This window comes from Bombina bombina, chromosome 3 (assembly GCF_027579735.1).
Source record: "Bombina bombina isolate aBomBom1 chromosome 3, aBomBom1.pri, whole genome shotgun sequence".
NCBI classification, from domain to species: domain Eukaryota; kingdom Metazoa; phylum Chordata; class Amphibia; order Anura; family Bombinatoridae; genus Bombina; species Bombina bombina.
In genome coordinates, this window is record NC_069501.1 from 1287718337 (window position 1) to 1287743655 (window position 25319).

Genomic DNA, 25319 nt, shown 5'->3' on the forward strand with positions numbered 1-25319 from the left:
CTTGGTGAGTGAATTGACAGTATGCATTATAGGCAGTCTTCTATGAAGAGAGTCCATTTTTTTTAGCTCTTATGCTCATTAGCTAGGGATCTTTAAACTACAACATTTCTTTAATGCATTTTGGGATATGACACTTCATTCTCCCTCTATGACTTGTAGTTGGGATATAGGAAGGCACGCTGGCAACTGATTAATATTGACCCATTTATCCATAAAAGTATAATTTTTAGGTATCCTAATTTTATAGGCAACTGGAGATATTTTGTCCGTAATGACAAAAGGACCTTTCCATGATGGAAGAAATTTCTTCTCCTTAACCTGATCTCTTCCAAAGTTATAAAGATAAACTTTATCATTTATTTCATATTCCTTTTTGGACGTTTTGAGATCATAATAGGCTTTAGTGGCAGTTGCAGCTTTCTTTAAGTTCCATACGTTAATTTGGCGCCATGATGACCAGATCTGGGGGCATCATGGGCATTTTGAAGCATTAGACCGCTCAACTTGGTAGGTACCACCCATTGCTGGATGCCAGTTTTGGAGGTTCTAATTAACAAACCATCCTGTAACTTGAATTGTGATCTGGGCTTCATTAAGATTCCAAGATCTTCCAAGATCTTCCTTGCCAATACAATCATCTTTTGGGATGGGGTTGCTTTCAGGATCTTTTATGTGTTTATAGAAGATGTCTACAATGGGGTCTTTTTTTTGACTAGTGATCAGGTCCTCACTAGAAAACTCCATTGTACCAGGTTAGGCTCACTCTGTTGTTTAGCCTGGTTTCTGGTAATGGCTTCTACCTGAATTTCACCCATTAAGTGGTCGATATTAAAGAGTTCTCCAGTTATGGCTCCTTGTTTGGCTAATGAATCCGCAAGATCATTGCCTTCCTTATCATGACCTAGAACCCTGGAATGACCCTTAGTCTTTTTCCAGTGTATGGTTAAATCATTGGATACCACCAGATTATCTTGCAGAACAACTTGCCATGTTTGACTGGTTTGTTGTTAGTTTTCTGCATGCCATTTCTTTTCCAAGTTGGCAGGTATTCAACAAAACTGTCACTCACATAATTTGAGTCAGTAATGATCACAAATTCATGAATACCGTATTCAATAGCCATCTCAATGGTTTTTAGAACAGCAGTTAGTTCTGCAACTTGACTGGATCTTGGTCCAATGTTAAAACCTACATAAATATTTGGGAATCCGCTTGCCCAAGTTATACCAATGCCAGCGACTAGTCTGCCCCTTTAGGGATTTTTTATCCCCCTTGTGGAGAGATATGGTTAATACATCGCTGTCTAAGGAAATACTTGCTATCTTTCCAGGTGAAATTTTAAAAGTAATACCATCAGAGCCACTTAAAGGAGTCTGATCATCTATATGTAGGATAGTGATTTCAGGTATAGAGTCATTCCTGAAATGAATCTCCACAGCATCTGGTTTCTCTTCCACCACGTGACAGTTATGTCGGGTGCAAGATATATTGGATCGCTCATAATTAATAGGCCTTTTTACTTGTGACCAAATTACATTATTTATGCAATCAATTATGGTGCTTAATCGCTTCAGGAGATCACAACCAATTATTAAACGATCAGTTGGCAGATCCACTATAATGACAGAGTGTCTTATTACCCTGTTCCCCAGCCTTAGTTTTAACCATGCCGTACCATAGACTTTTAGAGAGTCACCCCCAACACCTATTAGTGGGGTGTTAGCTCATTTAGCTGTGTGTAGTTCCTGTGGGATAAAATAGTTGCCTGAGATCCAGTATCAATCAATCCCATGATAGGGTTGGAGACTTAATCCTGGAGCTCAGCTAATACATAATACCTCCCTGCAGTTTCTACCATTTCACACATAAAATTGGCATTATCACACATCTGTGGGCTTCGCCATGTGTTAACTTATGCAGAAGAACTTTCATTCTTACCGGTCCCCTCTATAATAGTGTCAACTGGGTTCTTGTGTACTGCATCTGTGGAAATAAGGTTAAGAGAATGCTGCAAAGGAAGAGATTTGTTAAAGTTTCCTGGCTGAGGTTGCTTGTCATCACAGCTAATTCGTCTGTTTCTGGTTTGTAGGTAGAGAATATGATTAGTACCATTATTGACATTTATTATCCCATTTGGTATATCTCTCCCCACTCTCTCAGGTAATACTGCAGTATTTATGACTGTGCCTGTGGCCCACTGCTGGCCACTGGCTGTACCCCTAATAAAGGATTGTTAGGTTTCTGAGCCATAAAAGCTTGACTCATATTAGTAAATAGTGTACATAATTGACTAACTTGTGTGCTAAGTTGGCCCACTTGCATGGACAAGCTATCTTTACCCATGGACCGATTTTTTGATGTCCCAGGGTATTGATTCCTGGATCCTTGGGATCCCTCAGAATCATAGCTATTGTTCCTATTTTGACGTGGTTGTCTTTGGGGTTTAACTTGTTCAGCGTTAGTATTTTGGGGAGCACTATTTACTTGGGGTATCTGGTTACCCTGAGAGTATTTTCGCCACTTTTGGTATTTATTTTTACGGTGATACCGATAACCTTGTGGGTTTTCATCTCTTTGGGGATAATTATTTACCTGGGTATGCCCCCCATTTTGGGTATAGTCTCTCTGTGCCTCAGCCCGTGTTGGGGGAGGGGAAGAGTTAAAACTTTGTGGGGATGGCCTTTTTTCTTGGGCCACCTCCGCATATGTTTTCTTTTTAGACTCCAAATTGAGGGGGCTAGGTGACACCCTAGTTTCTGCCACAATTTTGGGACTGGGTTTTTTATTCCCTTTTTATCCCCTGTTCACCTGACTGCTGAATAGAGTATAACTTTGTACCCTCTTTGATCAGCCAGTCCAATGAGCAGTGCTCATCAAAATCTCTAGCTAAATTAAGTTTGATGGGCGCGGGCAATGCTTCGAAAAATAAAAATTCACAAATTCTTAGCATTCAAATATGGGATAATTTTCAGCCATACTGTACGCACTTTTCAGTACAGAAAGGAATTCTATAGGGCTTTGATTCGCACTACATTTTAAACCGTATACAGCTATTTTCGCTGCAGTTTTAGTGCGATATTGCCCGAATTCTTTTCTGCACTGTCATTTTGTCTCATTCCAGGAATGAATATTCATATCCTTTAGTGAAGCAAAGAATTTGTGATATTTACCTTCAAATACCCAGGGCAGAAAGTCAATTTTTGACTGCCCACTTGTAACATTCATTATGGATAAAGAATTTTCAAAAGCCTCTTAGTGGCCAATTATAGAATTGGTTCCCTTGTTGGAAAACTTAGGTACTGCATAACTTAAAAATGTAATTATTTTAGGGGTGTCATATACCATATTAGACGTATCTCGGGGTTTCCTAGGAGCCTTATGTTTGGGGCTGAAGCATAGCTTATCTGCCCTATATTCACTATGGGGAGACCCCCTACGTACATTAGTACTACATGGGCTATTTGGGTAGCTAGCTCTGCCCTCTGACTCACTACTAGAGCTTTCCTCCCCCTCCTCAGCTGTGTTATAGCAGTTCCCTGAATTTATAACGTGTGGTGACTGTCTATTTAGGGAATGTATTTACGACCCAATAGGGGTCCCTTGTTTAAATTCTTCCCTAAATTTCTGCAGTTCATTCCTAGTGTAATCTTTAAGGGAGTTATAATTATCTGCATTATCCTCATTGCTAATAGAGGGGTTTTCATTATGACGATACAGCCTTTTTAAACCACTTAATTCTCTCTGGCTTTGTGCGAGTTGTTTATTTAACTTGTATTTTGGCTAGTAAATTTAGGTTATGCTTATCTAAGGCGGCCATGTCTTGGGCAAACTCATCAATTTTATTTTCGGCTATATTTAAATTCTCTTTGCATCTGCATGAGGAGTGAATACTATCTTCTAGCCCCTGTAATTGCAATTCCTTCTCTATGAGGTATAGCGACATTTTGTCAATAATGCATATTACCAGGGGCCAAGATTTTAGTATTAGTTCATCCCGTTTTTTGAGATTTTTGCATTGATTAATTTTTAATAGTTCTTGGAATAATTCACTTTTTTCATTCCACCTTCCATCATCAATAGCAATATTTTTAGCCTTAATTGCAAGCATATCCATATTATCATTTAAATCACCTATAATGTCCATCTTAAGGACATCGCCTTGAGTGAGGGATAATCTCAGGTAACAAATTTCAAAACTATGTACAGATTCAAATGATTCACTTGTGGTTACAGACATTATTATATTGGCTTAGTATTTAGTTAAATTAAAACGCTAATACAATTTTGACCAACAAGAAGAAAAAAATTTTTTTCAAAAATATTAATATTAATTTTGAAATATGAAAAAATAATATATATTTTTTTAATCAATTAATTTTTAATTATATTTTTTTAATAATAATTTCTATTTACAACAAATATATTATATCAATGTGAGAAATATTAATAATATCTCAAGCAGTGCCTCCAAATAATATGTCAGTATATGGCCAGGTTATAATACAATCTATTTAATAATTATTCTTTAAAATAAACCCCCAATAAAATGCATATACAAAACAATTAAAATTAAGGTAAATTCCTAAATTCTTTATATTAGTTAAAATTTATAGACACATTGAATTATATTCATAGGAACCAGAATATGAATCAGACTATACAAGTGTAAACTGTTAAAATATTCTTTACAAAGCAAACCAAATTTATCTTTAGAATTAACTTTACTCACAATAATCTCCCAAATCAGAGTTGCATTAAAATACCATAATGAGATACCAAGCTATGAGCCACTAACGTTCAGACCAGTACAATTAAGCTATTTAGCCCACAAATGATTCTATACAACTCTAATTAAAACACCAGAAGTTATAAATATATTTAACGTAAACAGCCAGTTTATATGCCAATTTATCTAAACTGAAATAAACTCTTAAGCAGCAATAAGGCAAATTCTAAAATATATGTATATATATATTTGCAAAGATAAATTACTTTGCATACAAAAGACAAGCTTAAAACGATACAGGACTATGAATGCAAGCTAAAATACAAAGTGCCCTTTTAAAATTACTAACTAATTAAACTGTAGCAACCATGAATGTATTTCTTTATACTTTAATACCCAAATAAGCAGATCAATGTTTTATACTCCAGAGTTTCTTGTGGGTCATCTATGGAGGGTTTACTCACAATGTGCACAGGTATAGACTTCAAGAATTGTTAGTCTTTCTTTGTTCAAGAAAGTGTCCCCAAAAATGGCAGAGAATATGCTTGGCACCAAAGCCTATGTATTTTCTCTGCAAAAGTTAATGCTTCTTTTAGTCTGTGTCCTTTTGCAGTGAGCTGTCTGGACCTTTATTTGATTATGTATGCTGTCTTGGTTGATTATTAGGCCCCTGTGGAGCTGTGAGCTTCAAATGCTAAACCTTTTGTTGTTAGATGCTATGTTAATCAGTAAAAAAAAAAATGTATCTTATGTCTGATCTAAGATTTGCTATACACAGCCATATAGTCAGTGATAAAATGAGCGTGTTCAAACTTACTATTTGAGAGATTTCATACTTATTTTATCTTATATATATACATTATATATATATATATATATATATATATATATATATATATATATTGTAGCCGGTGGCCTAGCACTCCTTCCACATCAAAGTTGCCACTGCCTGGGTGCTATCCTCAAATGATACGTACAGGGTAATGGTAAAGATGGAGGGCACTCACAGGACTTCACATATTAGATCACTTTTATTGTACTGGTTATATTAATACAATGTCGACGTTTCGGCCCTTTCTTAGGCCTTCTTCAAGACAAATTTCATAGTCTAAAAACATAAACAAAAAGCATATGATAAAATACGTTGCCAAAGTGTAATGTCCAAATATACACCAAAGTGTGACCCTCCACCAGAGGAAACCATCATGCCCCAAAAAAATGTTTTAAAAAGACTTCTGAAGAAATAAAGAAGCCATGTTCAAGCTGCCGTGGGAGAAGTAAGAAGAGGCAAGAGTACCATTAGAAAAAGGGAACAGAGAAAGAAAAGAAGAGAGAATATGAATGAAAATATGACAAACTGAACCACTGCTAGAACCACCGTGGTTCACCTGAAACAACATTCTCACGTATCAGCTGTGTACTGTGATGCACCTAGTGGCGGGCCCATGCCACTAATCTTCCAACTTGGAATTTTAAAATCATAATAGTTACATTATTGAAAGTAATAGGTCCTGTGAATTCTAAACCAGGGTGCACCATAACCCCTAATTATATAATCAGATTCACAAGCAGGTAGCTATACACATTCCACAGTGTGAGCACTACAGCAATAATACCCATTGCTCCCCTAGATTCATCTATAATAAGAGAAATATATGGCAGCACTTCCACGGAGGGATTACTCAACTATGCGTGCACAGAAAAAACTAAAATCTGACAAGACCCATAATGTGCGCTAAGTCCTCGGCCCCTTCTCACAGGGGGGATGAGGATCAAACAAAGAGCTGTGTCATAATTGACACTATCTTAGGGCCACCCATCCTATCATCATGTCCCTCATAAAGTGAACACTTAGAGCGGTACCTCAGAACCAGGTTACCATACGTTACATACTAAATGTAGAAAGCCAAATAGCAAAATCCACTTAGATTGCGTGCCTCACGGAAGGAGGCATCACAATTCAAATGTACTACCCCCGGTCACCCCCAAATGTGCGTCTTATAACTAGAGTGGACACAAGCGTGTGAGTCAGACAGCTAACTTCATTAACAAGCACACATTAAAACAACCGCAGTCAGTACAGGGAGTTCAAGAGCCGCAACATGAGCCATAACCCCTCCTACCTTAGATCGTGCGGACTGCACTGTCCGCGTTGTACTCCCAGAGTAGAAAGAATCGTGAATGAAAACAGCCGCGAACACAGCCTTTAAAAAGGTATGCCCGCCCTCTGCAAGAGCCAATCATAGCACCAGCCGCAGACACACCTCAGTTGGTAATGTGCCCGGTGCAATTCTGCAATTAACCTCTCTAAGCCTGTTAACATTCGGTCTTGGTGTATAGCCCTGCTCAGATAACGACCCATAGTACAGGTCCATCTAATAGTATATATAAGAGAAACCTAGGCAATGCGTGCACGTAACTTAATAGCAAAAACCACTCGTGTAATGGTGTCACCCCATAACATAGCTACTCAGATCGGGAGGGCCAAGCCATCAAACATAACAAGACAATAGAACTTTAAAGGAGGAAAAACAACTTTCAGATTGCTATTGAAATACATAGTGTTACTCTGATAACAGAATGTAAATTTGCCCCAGCAGTATGACTAATGTGTGATGCTAGACACCATATTGTTGTACAAGGAGCCACAATAAGGATGCCAACAGCGACAAAAACTATTTCAGACAACAAGGCCATCTAACAAAATAGTTAAAACCTTTAACGGGGGAGTATACCTACTGCACACAATCACCCTTATCCAAGGTGGGCGTGCTCGACCCTCCTAATAAAGCAAGTAAAATCTCAGAAGCCGACCACCACTGTATCCACATCTGTGGGCTAAGCGGTATCCATGCGCACTTATGGCAGAGCTATATGTCCCTAATAAAATACCCAATCAGAGCAACAAGCCAGACCGTCTCAGGGGTATAGATTGTGCACCTATACCAGGAGCCAAAGCCATTGTTTAGAGGGAAACCACTATGACAGACCACCCATGTTGTGCGTGTCTAACATGAGAAGTAATTCCCAACAAGGGGGCAAGCGTTTAGGAACAAGTGCAATTACTTAGCGAGAGGTGATGGAACAATCAGACATAGCAGATAGTAGTGAAAAGTGAATAGATACCAATTACAATCAGACCATCAGAAGAATAGAGCATAATCGATGCTAGCATTTAAACCATTAGGAGTCAGTGTGTTCAACCTATGGATCCATCTAGCTTCGTTCCTGAGGAGTTCTGAATTCCTGTCACCCACTCGTTTCAAAGGGGCAACCCTATCAATGAGCATAACCCTAAGGGTAGATACTGCATGTCGTCGTTCAAGAAAATGTCTCGCCACCGGTTGGTCCGAGTGGCCGTCTTTCAGGGCTGCTCTAATGGCGCTCTTATGGTTAGCCAGCCTCTCCCGGAATGGGGTGATAGTTTTACCCACATAGAACAGTCCACACGGGCAAGACAGTAGATAAACCACAAAATCAGAGGTACAGGTCAGTCTATGCCTTATCACAAAGCTCTTATTAGTAGTGGGATGGTGGAACCTTTCGCCAGTAATGAGAGAGCTGCAAGTCACGCAGCTCCCACACTTGTAACATCCATTCATTAGAGGTTTTAACCAGGTTTTTTCTTTTTTCCAAGGGTCAGTTTTCATTAAGTAAGACTTGAGGCTTCGTCCACTTTTGTGTACCACCCTGGGGGGGGGGTCTTCTTTAAATGGTAGTGATTTATCTCCACTTATAAGAGGCCAATTCCTGTGAATCACTTTTCGTAATGTACCTGTAGCTGGAGTGAACCTCATTACCATGTTCAGAGTCGATTCACTGGTAGTTGGGTCTCTACTCGACCCTCTAGTCATAAGACAACTTCGCTCCTGTTGCTTCACTTCCTCAAGTGTTTTTTGCACCATCGTGGGATTATAGCCTCTGTTGAGGAATTTCATTTTCATTTCCTCTAGCTGGGACAGCATCGTCTCCTGGTCAGAATTGTTGCATATAACAGGCATTGTTAAGTCCCAACTGATGCGTGTTATACGCAACAATTCTGACCAGGAGACGATGCTGTCCCAGCTAGAGGAAATGAAAACGAAATTCCTCAACAGAGGCTATAATCCCACGATGGTGCAAAAAACACTTGAGGAAGTGAAGCAACAGGAGCGAAGTTGTCTTATGACTAGAGGGTCGAGTAGAGACCCAACTACCAGTGAATCGACTCTGAACATGGTAACGAGATTCGCTACAGGTACATTACGAAAAGTGATTCACAGGAATTGGCCTCTTATAAGTGGAGATAAATCACTACCATTTAAAGAAGACCCCCCCCAGGGTGTTACACAAAAGTGGACAAAGCCTCAAGTCTTACTTAATGAAAACTGACCCTTGGAAAAAAGAAAAAACCTGGTTAAAACCTCTAAAGAATGGATGTTACAAGTGTGGGAGCTGCGTGACTTGCAGCTCTCTCATTACTGGCGAAAGGTTCCACCATCCCACTACTAATAAGAGCTTTGTGATAAGGCATAGACTGACCTGTACCTCTGATTTTGTGGTTTATCTACTGTCTTGCCCGTGTGGACTGTTCTATGTGGGTAAAACTCACCCCATTCCGGGAGAGGCTGGCTAACCATAAGAGCGCCATTAGAGCAGCCCTGAAAGACAGCCACTCGGACCAACCGGTGGCGAGACATTTTCTTGAACAACGACATGCAGTATCTACCCTTAGGGCTATGCTCATTGATAGGGTTGCCCCTTTGAAACGAGGGGGTGACAGGAATTCAGAACTCCTCAGGAACGAAGCTAGATGGATCCATAGGTTGAACACACTGACTCCTAATGGTTTAAGTGCTAGCATCGATTATGCTCTATTCTTCTGATGGTCTGATTGTAATTGGTATCTATTCACTTTTCACTACTATCTGCTATGTCTGATTGTTCCATCACCTCTCGCTAAGTAATTGCACTTGTTCCTAAACGCTTGCCCCCTTGTTGGGAATTACTTCTCATGTTAGACACGCACAACATGGGTGGTCTGTCATAGTGGTTTCCCTCTAAACAATGGCTTTGGGTCCTGGTATAGGTGCACAATCTATACCCCTGAGACGGTCTGGCTTGTTGCTCTGATTGGGTATTTTATTAGGGACATATAGCTCTGCCATAGGTGTGCATGGATACCGCTTAGCCCACAGATGTGGATACAGTGGTGGCCGGCTTCTGAGATTTTACTTGCTTTATTAGGAGGGTCGAGCAAGCCCACCTTGGATAAGGGTGATTGTGTGCAGTAGGTATACTCCCCCGTTAAAGGTTTTTAACTATTTTGTTAAATGGCCTTGTTGTCTGAAATAGGTTTTGTCGCTGTTGGCATCCTTATTGTGGCTCCTTGTACAACAATATGGTGTCTAGCATCACACATTAGTCATACTGCTGGGGCAAATTTACATTCTGTTATCAGAGTAACACTATGTATTTCAATCGCAATCTGAAAGTTGTTTTTCCTCCTTTATTGTCTTATGTTTGATGGCTTGGCCCTCCCGATCTGAGTAGCTATGTTATGGGGTGACACCATTACACGAGTGGTTTTTGCTATTAAGTTACGTGCACGCATTGCCTAGGTTTCTCTTATATATACTATTAGATGGACCTGTACTATGGGTCGTTATCTGAGCAGGGCTATACACCAAGACCGAATGTTAACAGGCTTAGAGAGGTTAATTGCAGAATTGCACCGGGCACATTACCAACTGAGGTGTGTCTGCGGCTGGTGCTATGATTGGCTCTTGCAGAGGGCGGGCATGCCTTTTTAAAGGCTGTGTTCGCGGCTGTTTTCATTTGCGATTCTTTCTACTCTGGGAGTACAACGCGGACAGTGCAGTCCGCACGATTTAAGGTAGGAGGGGTTATGGCTCATGTTGCGGCTCTTGAACTCCCTGTACTGACTGCGGTTGTTTTAATGTGTGCTTGTTAATGAAGTTAGCTGTCTGACTCACACGCTTGTGTCCACTCTAGTTATAAGACGCACATTTGGGGGTGACCGGGGGTAGTACATTTGAATTGTGATGCCTCCTTCCGTGAGGCACGCAATCTAAGTGGATTTTGCTATTTGGCTTTCTACATTTAGTATGTAACGTATGGTAACCTGGTTCTGAGGTACCGCTCTAAGTGTTCACTTTATGAGGGACATGATGATAGGATGGGTGGCCCTAGGATAGTGTCAATTATGACACAGCTCTTTGTTTGATCCTCATCCCCCCTGTGAGAAGGGGCCGAGGACTTAGCGCACATTATGGGTCTTGTCAGATTTTAGTTTTTTCTGTGCACGCATAGTTGAGTAATCCCTCCGTGGAAGTGCTGCCATATATTTCTCTTATTATAGATGAATCTAGGGGAGCAATGGGTATTATTGCTGTAGTGCTCACACTGTGGAATGTGTATAGCTACCTGCTTGTGAATCTGATTATATAATTAGGGGTTATGGCGCACCCTGGTTTAGAATTCACAGGACCTATTACTTTCAATAATGTAACTATTATGATTTTAAAATTCCAAGTTGGAAGATTAGTGGCATGGGCCCGCCACTAGGTGCATCACAGTACACAGCTGATACGTGAGAATGTTGTTTCAGGTGAACCACGGTGGTTCTAGCAGTGATTCAGTTTGTCATATTTTCATTCATATTCTCTCTTCTTTTCTTTCTCTGTTCCATTTTTTCAATATGCCCCGTGTTTCTCGCGAGTCATCAGGCTCGCCAGAAACAGCAGTTATGAAGCAGCGGTCACAAAGACCGCTGCTCCATAACCTGACCGCCTGCTCTGAGCAGGTGGACAGACATCACCGGAAATCAACCCGATCGAGTTGATTGACACCCCCTGCTCGCGGCCTATTGGCTGCGAGTCTGCAGGGTGCGGCGTTGCACCAGCAGCTCTTGTGAGTTGCTGGTGCAATGCTGAATACGGAGAGCGTATTGCTCGCCGTACTCAGCGAGGTCTGTCGGACCTGATCCGCACTGTCAGATCAGGTCCGACAGACCTTGATAAATAGAGGCCTATGCATGCTTTGGATATTAAATTATTTTCTTGGAAAGAGTTCTTTCTTTTTGCTATCTCTTCAGCTAGAAGCATTTCTGAATCGTCTGCTCTCTCTTGTGAGTTTCCTTTTCTGATTTTCCATCAGGAAAAAGCTGTTTTGCAGATTTTGTTTAAATTTCTTCCTAAGGTTGTGAATTCTAACAACATTAGTAGGGATATTTTTGTTCCTTCCTTGTGTCCTAATCCCAAGAATGCTCTTGAAAAATCTTTACATTTTTTGGATGTTGTAAGAGCTTTGAAATATTATATCGAAGCTACTAAAGATTTCAGGAAGGCTTCTAGTCTATTTGTTGTCTTCTCTGGTTCTAGGAAAGGTCAGAAGGCTTCTGCCATTTCTTTGGCATCTTGGTTAAAGCTTTTGATTCATAAAGCTTATTTGGAGGCGGAACAGTCCCCACCTCAGAGGATCACAGCTCATTCTACTAGATCAGTCTCCACTTCTTGGGCTTTTATGAATGAAGCTTCAGTTGATCAGATTTGCAAAGCAGCAACTTGGTCTTCTTTGCATACATTTACGAAATTTTACCATTTTGATGTATTGGCTTCTTCTGAAGCAGTCTTTGGTAGACAGGTTCTTCAGGTAGCAGTTTCAGTTTGATTCTTCTGCTAATGTTTTTTTAAGTTTTTTTCTTTCAATTTATGAGAAAACTTATTTTTTGTGGATTTTATTTTTTCAGCTTAAAATGGCTGTTTTTATTTTATCCCTCCCTAGTGACTCTTCTGTGGACTTCCACATCTTGGGTATTTCTATCCCATACGTCACTAGCTCATGGACTCTTGCCAATTACATGAAAGAAAACATAATTTATGTAAGAACTTACCTGATAAATTCATTTCTTTCATATTGTCAAGAGTCCATGAGACCCACCATTTTTCTGGTGGATTTTTTTTTTTTTTAAAGCACAATTATATTTCCAGTTCCTTTTTTTGATGCTTTTCACTCATTTTTCTATCACCCCACTACTTGGCTTCTTCTTTAAACTGAATTGTGGGTGTGGTGAGGGGTGTATTTATAGGCATTTTGAGGTTTGGGAAACTTTGCCCCTCCTGGTAGGATTGTATATCCCATACATCACTAGCTCATGGACTCTTGCCAATATGAAAGAAATTAATTTATCAGGTAAGTTCTTACATAAATGATGTTTTTGTGGGGTTGGTTGGGTGGTGGGTTACTGTTGAGGGGTCTTTGTATTTTTTTACAGGTAAAAGAGCTGATTTCTTTAGGGCAATGCCCTACAAAAGGCCATTTAAAGGGTTATTGGTAGTTTATTGTAGGTTAGGTTTTTTTTTATTTTGTTTTTTTTTTTTAATTTTTATAGGGCTATTAAATTAAGTGTAATTGTTTTTATTTTGGATCATTTCATTTGTTTTTTTTCATAACTTAGTGTTTGTATTTTTTGTAATTTAGTACTTACATTTTTTTAGTAGTGTTAGGTTTTTTAAATGTTTAATTTAGTTTATTTAATTGGTAGTTATTTTAATTTTAGTATAATAGTTATGTTTTTTTTATTTCACAGGTTAGTCTTCATTTATTTTAAGATAGGGATATTGTAATTTTAATTTAAAGTTAGGGGGTTGTTAGGTTTAGGAGTTAATAGTTGAATTTAGTTTTTGGCGATGTGGGGGCTGGCAGTTTGGAGGTTAATAGGTTTACTTAGTGGCGGTGATGTGGGAGGCCAGCGGTTTAGGGGTTATTAACGTTATTTAGTGGCGGCGATGTCAGGGAGCGGCATAATAGGGGTTAATAGCTTTATAATAGTGTCAGCTAAGTTGGGGTGCGATAGAATAGGGGTTAATTACTTTATTATAGTGGTGGCGATGTAGGGAAGCAGCAGAATAGAGGTTAATCATTTTTATTAGTGGCGGCGATGTCGGGAGTGGCAGATTAGGGGTTAATAAGTTTAATACAGTGTTTGCGATGCGGGTGGGCGGCGGAATAGGGGTTAATAGGTAGTTTATGGGTGTTAGTGTACTTTGTATCATTTTAGTTATGAGTTTTGTGCAACAAAAATGTTTCACAAAACTCATAACTACTGGTCTCAGATAGCGGAACGGACCATGTCGGTAAAGGCTGTAATGCAAGCTTTTTAGCCTCACCGCACAACTTGTTATACCGGCGCTATGAAAATCCGATGCAGGGTTTGTCTATAGTGATCTTACAGCTGTGTACGGCTCATGGGTTTGTCTATAGTGATCTTACAGCTGTGTATGGCTCATGTGTTTGTCTATAGTGATCTTACAGCTGTGTACGGCTCATGGGTTTGTCTATAGTGATCTTACAGCTGTGTATGGCTCATGTGTTTGTCTATAGTGATCTTACAGCTGTGTACGGCTCATGGGTTTGTCTATAGTGATCTTACAGCTGTGTATGGCTCATGTGTTTGTCTATAGTGATCTTACAGCTGTGTATGGCTCATGTGTTTGTCTATAGTGATCTTACAGCTGTGTACGGCTCATGGGTTTGTCTATAGTGATCTTACAGCTGTGTATGGCTCATGTGTTTGTCTATAGTGATCTTACAGCTGTGTATGGCTCATGGGTTTGTCTACAGTGATCTTACAGCTGTGTATGGCTTATGTGTTTTTCTACAGTGATCTTACAGCTGTGTATGGCTCATGAGTTTGTCTATAGTGATCTTACAGCTGTGTATGGCTCATGTGTTTGTCTACTGTGATCTTACAGCTGTGTATGGCTTATGTGTTTTTCTACAGTGATCTTACAGCTGTGTATGGCTCATGAGTTTGTCTATAGTGATCTTACAGCTGTGTATGGCTCATGTGTTTGTCTACAGTGATCTTACAGCTGTGTATGGCTTATGTGTTTTTCTACAGTGATCTTACAGCTGTGTATGGCTCATGTGTTTGTCTACAGTGATCTTACAGCTGTGTATGGCTCATGAGTTTGTCTATAGTGATCTTACAGCTGTATATGGCTCATGTGTTTGTCTATAGTGATCTTACAGCTGTGTATGGCTCATGTGTTTGTCTACAGTGATCTTACAGCTGTGTATGGCTCATGAGTTTGTCTATAGTGATCTTACAGCTGTATATGGCTCATGTGTTTGTCTATAGTGATCTTACAGCTGTGTATGGCTCATGTGTTTGTCTACAGTGATCTTACAGCTGTGTATGGCTCATGTGTTTGTCTACAGTGATCTTACAGCTGTGTATGGCTCATGTGTTTGTCTACAGTGATCTTACAGCTGTGTATGGCTCATGTGTTTGTCTACAGTGATCATACAGCTGTGTATGGCTCATGGGTTTGTCTACAGTGATCTTACAGCTGTGTATGGCTCATGTGTTTGTCTACAGTGATCTTACAGCTGTGTATGGCTTATGTGTTTGTCTACAGTGATCTTACAGCTGTGTATGGCTCATGTGTTTGTCTACAGTAATGTTACAGCTGTGTATTGCTCATGTGTTTGTCTACAGTGATCTTACAGCTGTGTATGGCTCATGTGTTTGTCTATAGTGATCTTACAGCTGTGTATGGCTCATGTGTTTGTCTATAGTGATCTTACAGCTGTGTATGGCTCATGGGTTTGTCTATAGTGATCTTACAGCTGTGTATGGCTCATGTGTTTGTCTATAGTGATCTTACAGCTGTGTATGAGTCATGTGTTTGTCTACAGTGATCTTACAGCTGTGTATGGCTCATGTGTTTGTCTACAGTGATCTTACAGCTGTGTATGACTCATTGGGTTTTTCTACAGTGATCTTACAGCTGTGTATGGCTCATGTGTTTGTCTACAGTGATCTTACAGCTGTGTATGGCTCATGTGTTTGTCTACAGTGATCTTACAGCTGTGTATGGGTCATGTGTTTGTCTATAGTGATCTTACAGCTGTGTATGGCTCATGTGTTTGTCTACAGTGATCTTACAGCTGTGTATGGCTCATGTGTTTGTCTATAGTGATCTTACAGCTGTGTATGGCTCATGTGTTTGTCTACAGTGATCTTACAGCTGTGTATGGCTCATGTGTTTGTCTACAGACAGTGATCTTACAGCTGTGTATGGCTCATGTGTTTGTCTATAGTGATCTTACAGCTGTGTATGGCTCATGTGTTTGTCTATAGTGATCTTACAGCTGTGTATGGGTCATGTGTTTGTCTATAGTGATCTTACAGCTGTGTATGGCTCATGTGTTTGTCTATAGTGATCGTACAGCTGTGTATGGCTCATGTGTTTGTCTACAGTGATCGTACAGCTGTGTATGGCTCATGTGTTTGTCTACAGTGATCTTACAGCTGTGTATGGCTCATGTGTTTGTCTACAGTGATCTTACAGCTGTGTATGGCTCAGGTGTTTTTCTATAGTGATCTTACAGCTGTGTATGGCTCATGTGTTTGTCTATAGTGATCTTACAGCTGTGTATGGCTCATGTGTTTGTCTATAGTGATCTTACAGCTGTGTATTGCTCATGGGTTTGTCTACAGTGATCTTACAGCTGTGTATGGCTCATGTGTTTGTCTACAGTGATCTTACAGCTGTGTATGGCTCATGTGTTTGTCTATAGTGATCGTACAGCTGTGTATGGCTCATGTGTTTGTCTACAGTGATCTTACAGCTGTGTATGGCTCATGTGTTTGTCTATAGTGATCTTACAGCTGTGTATGAGTCATGTGTTTGTCTATAGGGATCTTACAGCTGTGTATGGCTCATGTGTTTGTCTACAGTGATCTTACAGCTGTGTATGGCTCATGTGTTTGTCTATAGTGATCTTACAGCTGTGTATGGCTCATGTGTTTGTCTATAGCTATCTTACAGCTGTGTATGGCTCATGTGTTTGTCTACAGTGATCTTACAGCTGTGTATGGCTCATGTGTTTGTCTATAGTGATCTTACAGCTGTGTATGGTTCATGTGTTTGTCTATAGTGATCTTACAGCTGTGTATGGCTCATGTGTTTGTCTACAGTGATCTTACAGCTGTGTATGGCTCATGTGTTTGTCTATAGTGATCTTACAGCTGTGTATGGCTCATGTGTTTGTCTACAGTGATCTTACAGCTGTGTATGGCTCATGTGTTTGTCTATAGTGATCTTACAGCTGTGTATGGCTCATGTGTTTGTCTACAGTGATCTTACAGCTGTGTATGGCTCATGTGTTTGTCTACAGTGATCTTACAGCTGTGTATGGCTCATGTGTTTGTCTACAGTGATCTTACAGCTGTGTATGGCTCATGTGTTTGTCTACAGTGACCTTACAGCTGTGTATGACTCATGTGTTTGTCTACAGTGATCTTACAGCTGTGTATGGCTCATGTGTTTGTCTATAGCTATCTTACAGCTGTGTATGGCTCATGTGTTTGTCTACAGTGATCTTACAGCTGTGTATGGCTCATGTGTTTGTCTATAGTGATCTTACAGCTGTGTATGGCTCATGTGTTTGTCTACAGTGATCTTACAGCTGTGTATGGCTCATGTGTTTGTCTACAGTGATCTTACAGCTGTGTATGAGTCATGTGTTTGTCTATAGCTATCTTACAGCTGTGTATGGCTCATGTGTTTGTCTACAGTGATCTTACAGCTGTGTATGGCTCATGTGTTTGTCTATAGTGATCTTACAGCTGTGTATGGCTCATGTGTTTGTCTACAGTGATCTTACAGCTGTGTATGGCTCATGTGTTTGTCTACAGTGATCTTACAGCTGTGTATGAGTCATGTGTTTGTCTACAGTGATCTTACAGCTGTGTATGGCTCATGTGTTTGTCTACAGTGATCTTACAGCTGTGTATGGCGCATGTGTTTGTCTACAGTGATCTTACAGCTGTGTATGGCTCATGTGTTTGTCTATAGCTATCTTACAGCTGTGTATGGCTCATGTGTTTGTCTACAGTGATCTTACAGCTGTGTATGGCTCATGTGTTTGTCTATAGTGATCTTACAGCTGTGTATGGCTCATGGGTTTGTCTATAGTGATCTTACAGCTGTGTATGGCTCATGTGTTTGTCTATAGTGATCTTACAGCTGTGTATGGCTCATGGGTTTGTCTACAGTGATCTTACAGCTGTGTATGGCTCATGTGTTTGTCTATAGTGATCTTACAGCTGTGTATGGCTCATGTGTTTGTCTATAGTGATCTTACAGCTGTGTATGGCTCATGTGTTTGTCTATAGTGATCTTACAGCTGTGTATGGCTCATGTGTTTGTCTACAGTGATCTTACAGCTGTGTATGGGTCATGTGTTTGTCTATAGTGATCTTACAGCTGTGTATGGCTCATGTGTTTGTCTATAGTGATCTTACAGCTGTGTATGGCTCATGTGTTTGTCTACAGTGATCTTACAGCTGTGTATTGCTCATGTTTGTCTACAGTGATCTTACAGCTGTGAATGACTCATGTGTTTGTCTACAGTGATCTTACAGCTGTGTATGGCTCATGTGTTTGTCTACAGTGATCTTACAGCTGTGTATGGCTCATGTGTTTGTCTATAGTGATCTTACAGCTGTGTATGGCTCATGTGCTTGTCTATAGTGATCTTACAGCTGTGTAGGGCTCATGTGTTTGTCTATAGTGATCTTACAGCTGTGTATGGCTCATGTGTTTGTCTATAGTGATTTTACAGCTGTGTATGGCTCATGTGTTTGCCTATAGTGATCTTACAGCTGTGTATGGCTCATGTGTTTGTCTACAGTTATCTTACAGCTGTGTATGGCTCATGTGTTTGTCTACAGTGATCTTACATCTGTGTATGGCTCATGTGTTTGTCTATAGGGATCTTACAGCTGTGTATGGCTCATGGGTTTGTCTACAGTTATCTTACAGCTGTGTGTGGCTCATGTGTTTGTCTACAGTGATCTTACAGCTGTGTATGGCTCATGTGTTTGTCTACAGTGATCTTACAGCTGTGTATGGCTCATGTGTTTGTCTACAGTGATCTTACAGCTGTGTATGGCTCATGTGTGTGTCTATAGTGATCTTACAGCTGTGTATGGCTCATGTGTTTGTCTACAGTGATCTTACAGCTGTGTATGGCTCATATGTTTGTCTACAGTGATCTTACAGCTGTGTATGGCTCATGTGTTTGTCTATAGTGATCTTACAGCTGTGTATGGCTCATGTGTTTGTCTACAGTGATCTTACAGCTGTGTATGGCTCATGTGTTTGTCTATAGTGATCTTACAGCTGTGTATGGCTCATGTGTTTGTATATAGTGATCTTACAGCTGTGTATGGCTCATGTGTTTGTCTATAGTGATCTTACAGCTGTGTATGGCTCATGTGTTTGTCTATAGTGATCTTACAGCTGTGTATGGCTCATGTGTTTGTCTACAGTGATCTTACAGCTGTGTATGGCTCATGTGTTTGTCTATAGTGATCTTACAGCTGTGTATGGCTCATGTGTTTGTCTACAGTGATCTTACAGCTGTGTATGGCTCATGTGTTTGTCTATAGTGATCTTACAGCTGTGTATGGCTCATGTGTTTGTCTATAGTGATCTTACAGCTGTGTATGGCTCATGTGTTTGTCTACAGTGATCTTACAGCTGTTAATGGCTCATGTGTTTGTCTACAGTGATCTTACAGCTGTGTATGGCTCATGTGTTTGTCTACAGTGATCTTACAGCTGTGTATGGCTCATGTGTTTGTCTATAGTGATCTTACAGCTGTGTATGGCTCATGTGTTTGTCTACAGTGATCTTACAGCTGTGTATGGCTCATGTGTTTGTCTACAGTGATCTTACAGCTGTGTATGGCTCATGTGTTTGTCTATAGTGATCTTACAGCTGTGTATGGCTCATGTGTTTGTCTACAGTGATCTTACAGCAGTGTATGGCTCATGTGTTTGTCTACAGTGATCTTACAACTGTGTATGGCTCATGGGTTTGTCTACAGTGATCTTACAGCTGTGTATGGCTCATGTGTTTGTCTATAGTGATCTTACAGCTGTGTATGGCTCATGTGTTTGTCTATAGTGATCTTACAGCTGTGTATGGCTCATGTGTTTGTCTACAGTGATCTTATCACTGTGTATGGCTCATGTGTCTTTCTGCAGTGATCTTACAGCTGCGTGTGGCTCATGTGTTTGTCTACAGTGATCTTACAGCAGTGTATGGCTCATGTGTTTCTCTACAGTGATCTTACAGCTGTGTATGGCTCATGTGTTTGTCTACAGTGACCTTACAGCTGTGTATGGCTCATGTGTTTGTCTACAGTGATCTTACAGCTGTGTACGGCTCATGGGTTTGTCTATAGTGATCTTACAGCTGTGTATGGCTCATATGTTTCTCTACAGTGATCTTACAGCTGTGTATGGGTCATGGGTTTGTCTACAGTGATCTTACAGCTGTGTATGGCTCATGGGTTTGTCTACAGTGATCTTACAGCTGTGTATGGCTCATGGGTTTGTCTACAGTGATCTTACAGCTGTTTATGGCTCATGTGTTTGTCTACAGTGATCTTCCAACTGTGTATGGCTCATGTGTTTGTCTACAGTGATCTTACAGCTGTGTATGGCTCATATGTTTGACTACAGTGATCTTACAGCTGTGTATGGCTCATATGTTTGACTACAGTGATCTTGCAGCTGTGTATGGCTCATTGGGTTTTTCTACAGTGATCTTACAGCTGTGTATGGCTCATATGTTTGACTACAGTGATCTTGCAGCTGTGTATGGCTCATTGGGTTTTTCTACAGTGATCTTACAGCTGTGTATGGCTCATGTGTTTGTCTATAGCTATCTTACAGCTGTGTATGGCTCATGTGTTTGTCTATAGCTATCTTACAGCTGTGTATGGCTCATGTGTTTGTCTATAGTGATCTTACAGCTGTGTATGGTTCATGTGTTTGTCTATAGTGATTTTACAGCTGTGTATGGCTCATGCGTTTGTCTATAGTGATCTTACAGCTGTGTATGGTTCATGTGTTTGTCTATAGTGATCTTACAGCTGTGTATGGCTCATGTGTTTGTCCAGAGTGATCTTACAGCTGTGTATGGCTTATGTGTTTGTCTACAGTGATCATACAGCTGTGTATGGCTCATGTGTTTGTCTACAGTGATCTTACAGCTGTGTATGGCTCATGGGTTTGTCTACAGTGATCTTACAGCTGTGTAGGGCTCATGTGTTTGTCTATAGTGATCTTACAGCTGTGTATGGCTCATGTGTTTGTCTACAGTGATCTTACAGCTGTGTATTGCTCATGTGTTTTTCTACAGTGATCTTACAGCTGTGTGTGGCTCATGTGTTTGTCTATAGTGATCTTACAGCTGTGTATGGCTCATGGGTTTGTCTACAGTGATCTTACAGCTGTGTATGGCTCATGTGTGTGTCTACAGTGATCTTAAAGCTGTGTATGGCTCATGTGTTTGTCTACAGTGATCTTACAGCTGTGTATGGCTCATGTGTTTGTCTACAGTGATCTTAAAGCTGTGTATGGCTCATGTGTTTGTCTACAGTGATCTTACAGCTGTGTAGGGCTCATGTGTTTGTCTACAGTGATCTTACAGCTGTGTATGGCTTATGTGTTTGTCTACAGTGATCTTAAAGCTGTGTATGGCTCATGTGTTTGTCTATAGTGATCTTACAGCTGTGTATGGCTCATGTGTTTGTCTACAGTGATCTTACAGCTGTGTATGGCTTATGTGTTTGTCTACAGTGATCTTACAGCTGTGTATGGCTCATGGGTTTGTCTACAGTGATCTCACAGCTGCGTATGGCTCATGGGTTTGTCTATAGTGATCTTACAGCTGTGTATGGCTCATGTGTTTGTCTACAGTGACCTTACAGCTGTGTATGGCTCATGGGTTTGTCTACAGTGATCTTACAGCTGTGTATGGCTCATGTGTTTGTCCAGAGTGATCTTACAGCTGTATTTGGCTCATGGGTTTGTCTACAGTGATCTTACAGCTGTGTATGGCTCATGTGTTTGTCTACAGGGATCTTACAGCTGTGTATGGGTCATGTGTTTGTCTACAGTGATCTTACAGCTGTATTTGGCTCATGGGTTTGTCTACAGTGATCTTACAGCTGTGTATGGCTCATGTGTTTGTCTACAGTGATTTTACAGCTGTGTGTGGCTCATGTGTTTGTCTACAGTGATCTTACAGCTGTGTATGGCTCATGTGTTTGTCTTTAGTGATCTTACAGCTGTGTATGGCTCATGGGTTTGTCTATAGTGATCTTACAGCTGTGTATGGCTCATGGGTTTGTCTATAGTGATCTTAAAGCTGTGTATGGCTCATGTGTTTGTCTACAGTGATCTTACAGCTGTGTTTGGCTCATGTGTTTGTCTACAGTGATCTTACAGCTGTGTATGACTCATGTGTTTGTCTTTAGTGATCTTACAGCTGTGTATGGTTCATGTGTTTGTCTATAGTGATCTTACAGCTGTGTATGGCTCATGTGTTTGTCTACAGACAGTGATCTTACAGCTGTGTAAGGCTCATTGGGTTTTTCTACAGTGATCTTACAGCTGTGTATGGCTCATGTGTTTGTCTATAGTGATCTTACAGCTGTGTATGGTTCATGTGTTTGTCTATAGTGATCTTACAGCTGTGTATGGCTCATGGGTTTGTCTACAGTGATCTTACAGCTGTGTATGGCTCATGTGTTTGTCTACAGTGATCTTACAGCTGTGTATGGCTCATGTGTTTGTCTACAGTGATCTTACAGCTGTTTATGGCTCATGTGTTTGTCTATAGTGATCTTACAGCTGTGTATGGCTCATGTGTTTGTCTATAGTGATCTTACAGCTGTGTATGGCTCATGTGTTTGTCTACAGTGATCTTACAGCTGTGTATGGCTCATGTGTTTGTCTACAGTGATCTTACAGCTGTGTATGGCTCATGTGTTTGTCTACAGTGATCTTACAGCTGTGTATGGCTCATGTGTTTGTCTACAGTGATCTTACAGCTGTGTATGGCTCATGTGTTTGTCTACAGTGATCTTACAGCTGTGTATGGCTCATGTGTTTGTCTACAGTGATCTTACAGCTGTGTATGGCTCATGTGTTTGTCTACAGTGATCTTACAGCTGTGTATGGCTCATGTGTTTGTCTACAGTGATCTTACAGCTGTGTATGGCTCATGTGTTTGTCTACAGTAATCTTACAGCTGTGTATGGCTCATGGGTTTGTCTACAGTGATCTTACAGCTGTGTATGGCTCATGTGTTTGTCTACAGTGATCTTACAGTTGTGTATGGCTCATGTGTTTGTCTATAGGGATCTTACAGCTGTGTATGGCTCATGTGTTTGTCTATAGTGATCTTACAGCTGTGTATGGCTCATGTGTTTGTCTATAGGGATCTTACAGCTGTGTTTGACTCATGTGTTTGTCTATAGTGATCTTACAGCTGTGTATGGCTCATGTGTTTGTCTATAGTGATCTTACAGCTGTGTATGGCTCATGTGTTTGTCTATAGTGATCTTACAGCTGTGTATGGCTCATGTGTTTGTCTACAGTGATCTTACAGCTGTGTATGGCTCATGTGTTTGTCTACAGTGATCTTACAGCTGTGTATGGCTCATGTGTTTGTCTATAGTGATCTTACAGCTGTGTATGGCTCATGTGTTTGTCTATAGGGATCTTACAGCTGTGTATGGCTCATGTGTTTGTCTATAGGGATCTTACAGCTGTGTATGGCTCATGTGTTTGTCTACAGTGATCTTACAGCTGTGTATGGCTCATGTGTTTGTCTATAGTGATCTTACAGCTATGTATGGCTTATGTGTTTGTCTACAGTGATCTTAGAGATGTGTTTGTCTACAGTGATCTTACAGCTGTGTATGGCTCATGTGTTTTTCTATAGTGATCTTACAGCTGTGTATGAGTCATGTGTTTGTCTACAGTGATCTTACAGCTGTGTATGAGTCATGTGTTTGTCTACAGTGATCTTACAGCTGTGTATGGCTTATGTGTTTGTCTATAGTGATCTTACAGCTGTGTATGAGTCATGTGTTTGTCTACAGTGATCTTACAGCTGTGTATGGCTCATGTGTTTGTCTACAGTGATCTTACAGCTGTGTATGGCTCATGTGTTTGTCTATAGTGATCTTACAGCTGTGTATGGCTCATGTGTTTGTCTATAGTGATCTTACAGCTGTGTATGAGTCATGTGTTTGTCTACAGTGATCTTACAGCTGTGTATGGCTCATGTGTTTGTCTATAGTGATCTTACAGCTGTGTATGGCTCATGTGTTTGTCTATAGTGATCTTACAGCTGTGTATGGCTTATGTGTTTGTCTATAGTGATCTTACAGCTGTGTATGAGTCATGTGTTTGTCTACAGTGATCTTACAGCTGTGTATGGCTTATGTGTTTGTCTATAGTGATCTTACAGCTGTGTATGAGTCATGTGTTTGTCTACAGTGATCTTACAGCTGTGTATGGCTCATGTGTTTGTCTACAGTGATCTTACAGCTGTGTATGGCTCATGTGTTTGTCTATAGTGATCTTACAGCTGTGTATGGCTCATGTGTTTGTCTATAGGGATCTTACAGCTGTGTATGGCTCATGTGTTTGTCTACAATGGTGCCCTAAGGCAATTCATAGCTGTGTGACAGGTGAGTCATCTTATCCCCACTGTGTGACAGGTGAGTCATCTTATCCCCACTGTGTGACAGGTGAGTCATTTTATCCCCCATATCACAGTCTGTGTTTGTGACAGATTTTTTACAATTCCCATTCCCATTGTCCTTTTTTTTGTTTGTTCTGAGTACTTTCCCAGCCTTACCCAGTGCCTGAGTGCCGGTGACTTTATTTACCAGACTAGGCACATGGGTTGTTGGCTGGAAACACAGAGTTTGTTTTTATGGTACTGAAAGAATAGCTGAATCCATGATAATGGTTCCAGGGATGTACTGCAGATATTACAGTCTTATAAAACACAAAGAACTTTAGTTGTGGGCTCCGCTTAAGGAAATTAAAGGAACTGAAAACCCAAAATGTTTCTTTTATGATTTAGATAACACACTTGTAAACAACCTTTCAGTTTACTTCTGTTATCTATTTTGCTTCCTTCATTCATGGTATTCTTTATTTAAGTATCAGCAATGCACTACTGGGGGCTAGCTGGGGTTGCGCCATGTTTTCCTGGACACTTATGAGTTATACATGTTGCAGGGTGTGCAGGTAGGAATTTCAACCCTGGACAGAACACATATAGTGACAACGCATTTCATGTTCCTTTCTGCACACCCTGCAGCATATATAACTCATAAGTGTCCAGGAAATCATTGCCGAAATGGCAACACTAGAACAAATTTGTAGGTCAAAGATTAGAGGCATATATGTCATTTAACTCCCAGCTCCTGAACTTACCTTGTGTTTTTCAACAAGGGATACCAAGAGAACAAAGTAAATTAGATAACAAAAGTAAATTGGAAAGTTAAAATTACATGCTCTATCTGAATCATAAAATATTTTTTGGGGATTTCACATCCCTTTAAGTTGGACAGTAAGAAACCACTTGCTATCTGTGTTATCACCACTAACTGATTTTCTTTACCCTACAGACGGTGACCCATCTGGTGACTTTATTTTAGACGCATTCTCAGGAACTCTGTCAACATCTCGTGCTTT

At 40.3% G+C, this 25319-nt stretch overlaps 1 protein-coding gene across 1 annotated transcript in view; it reads left to right on the forward strand.

The window, feature by feature from the left end:
- The window catches only part of LOC128652759 (protocadherin-16), a 342864-nt gene that overhangs the window by 226455 nt on the left and 91090 nt on the right, over window positions 1-25319 (forward strand). The window contains exon 14 of the mRNA XM_053705690.1: window positions 25253-25319. This exon is cut by the window's right edge and continues 803 nt beyond it. Coding sequence (XP_053561665.1) covers window positions 25253-25319 — 67 coding nt within the window. The remainder of the gene's footprint in view (window positions 1-25252) is intronic.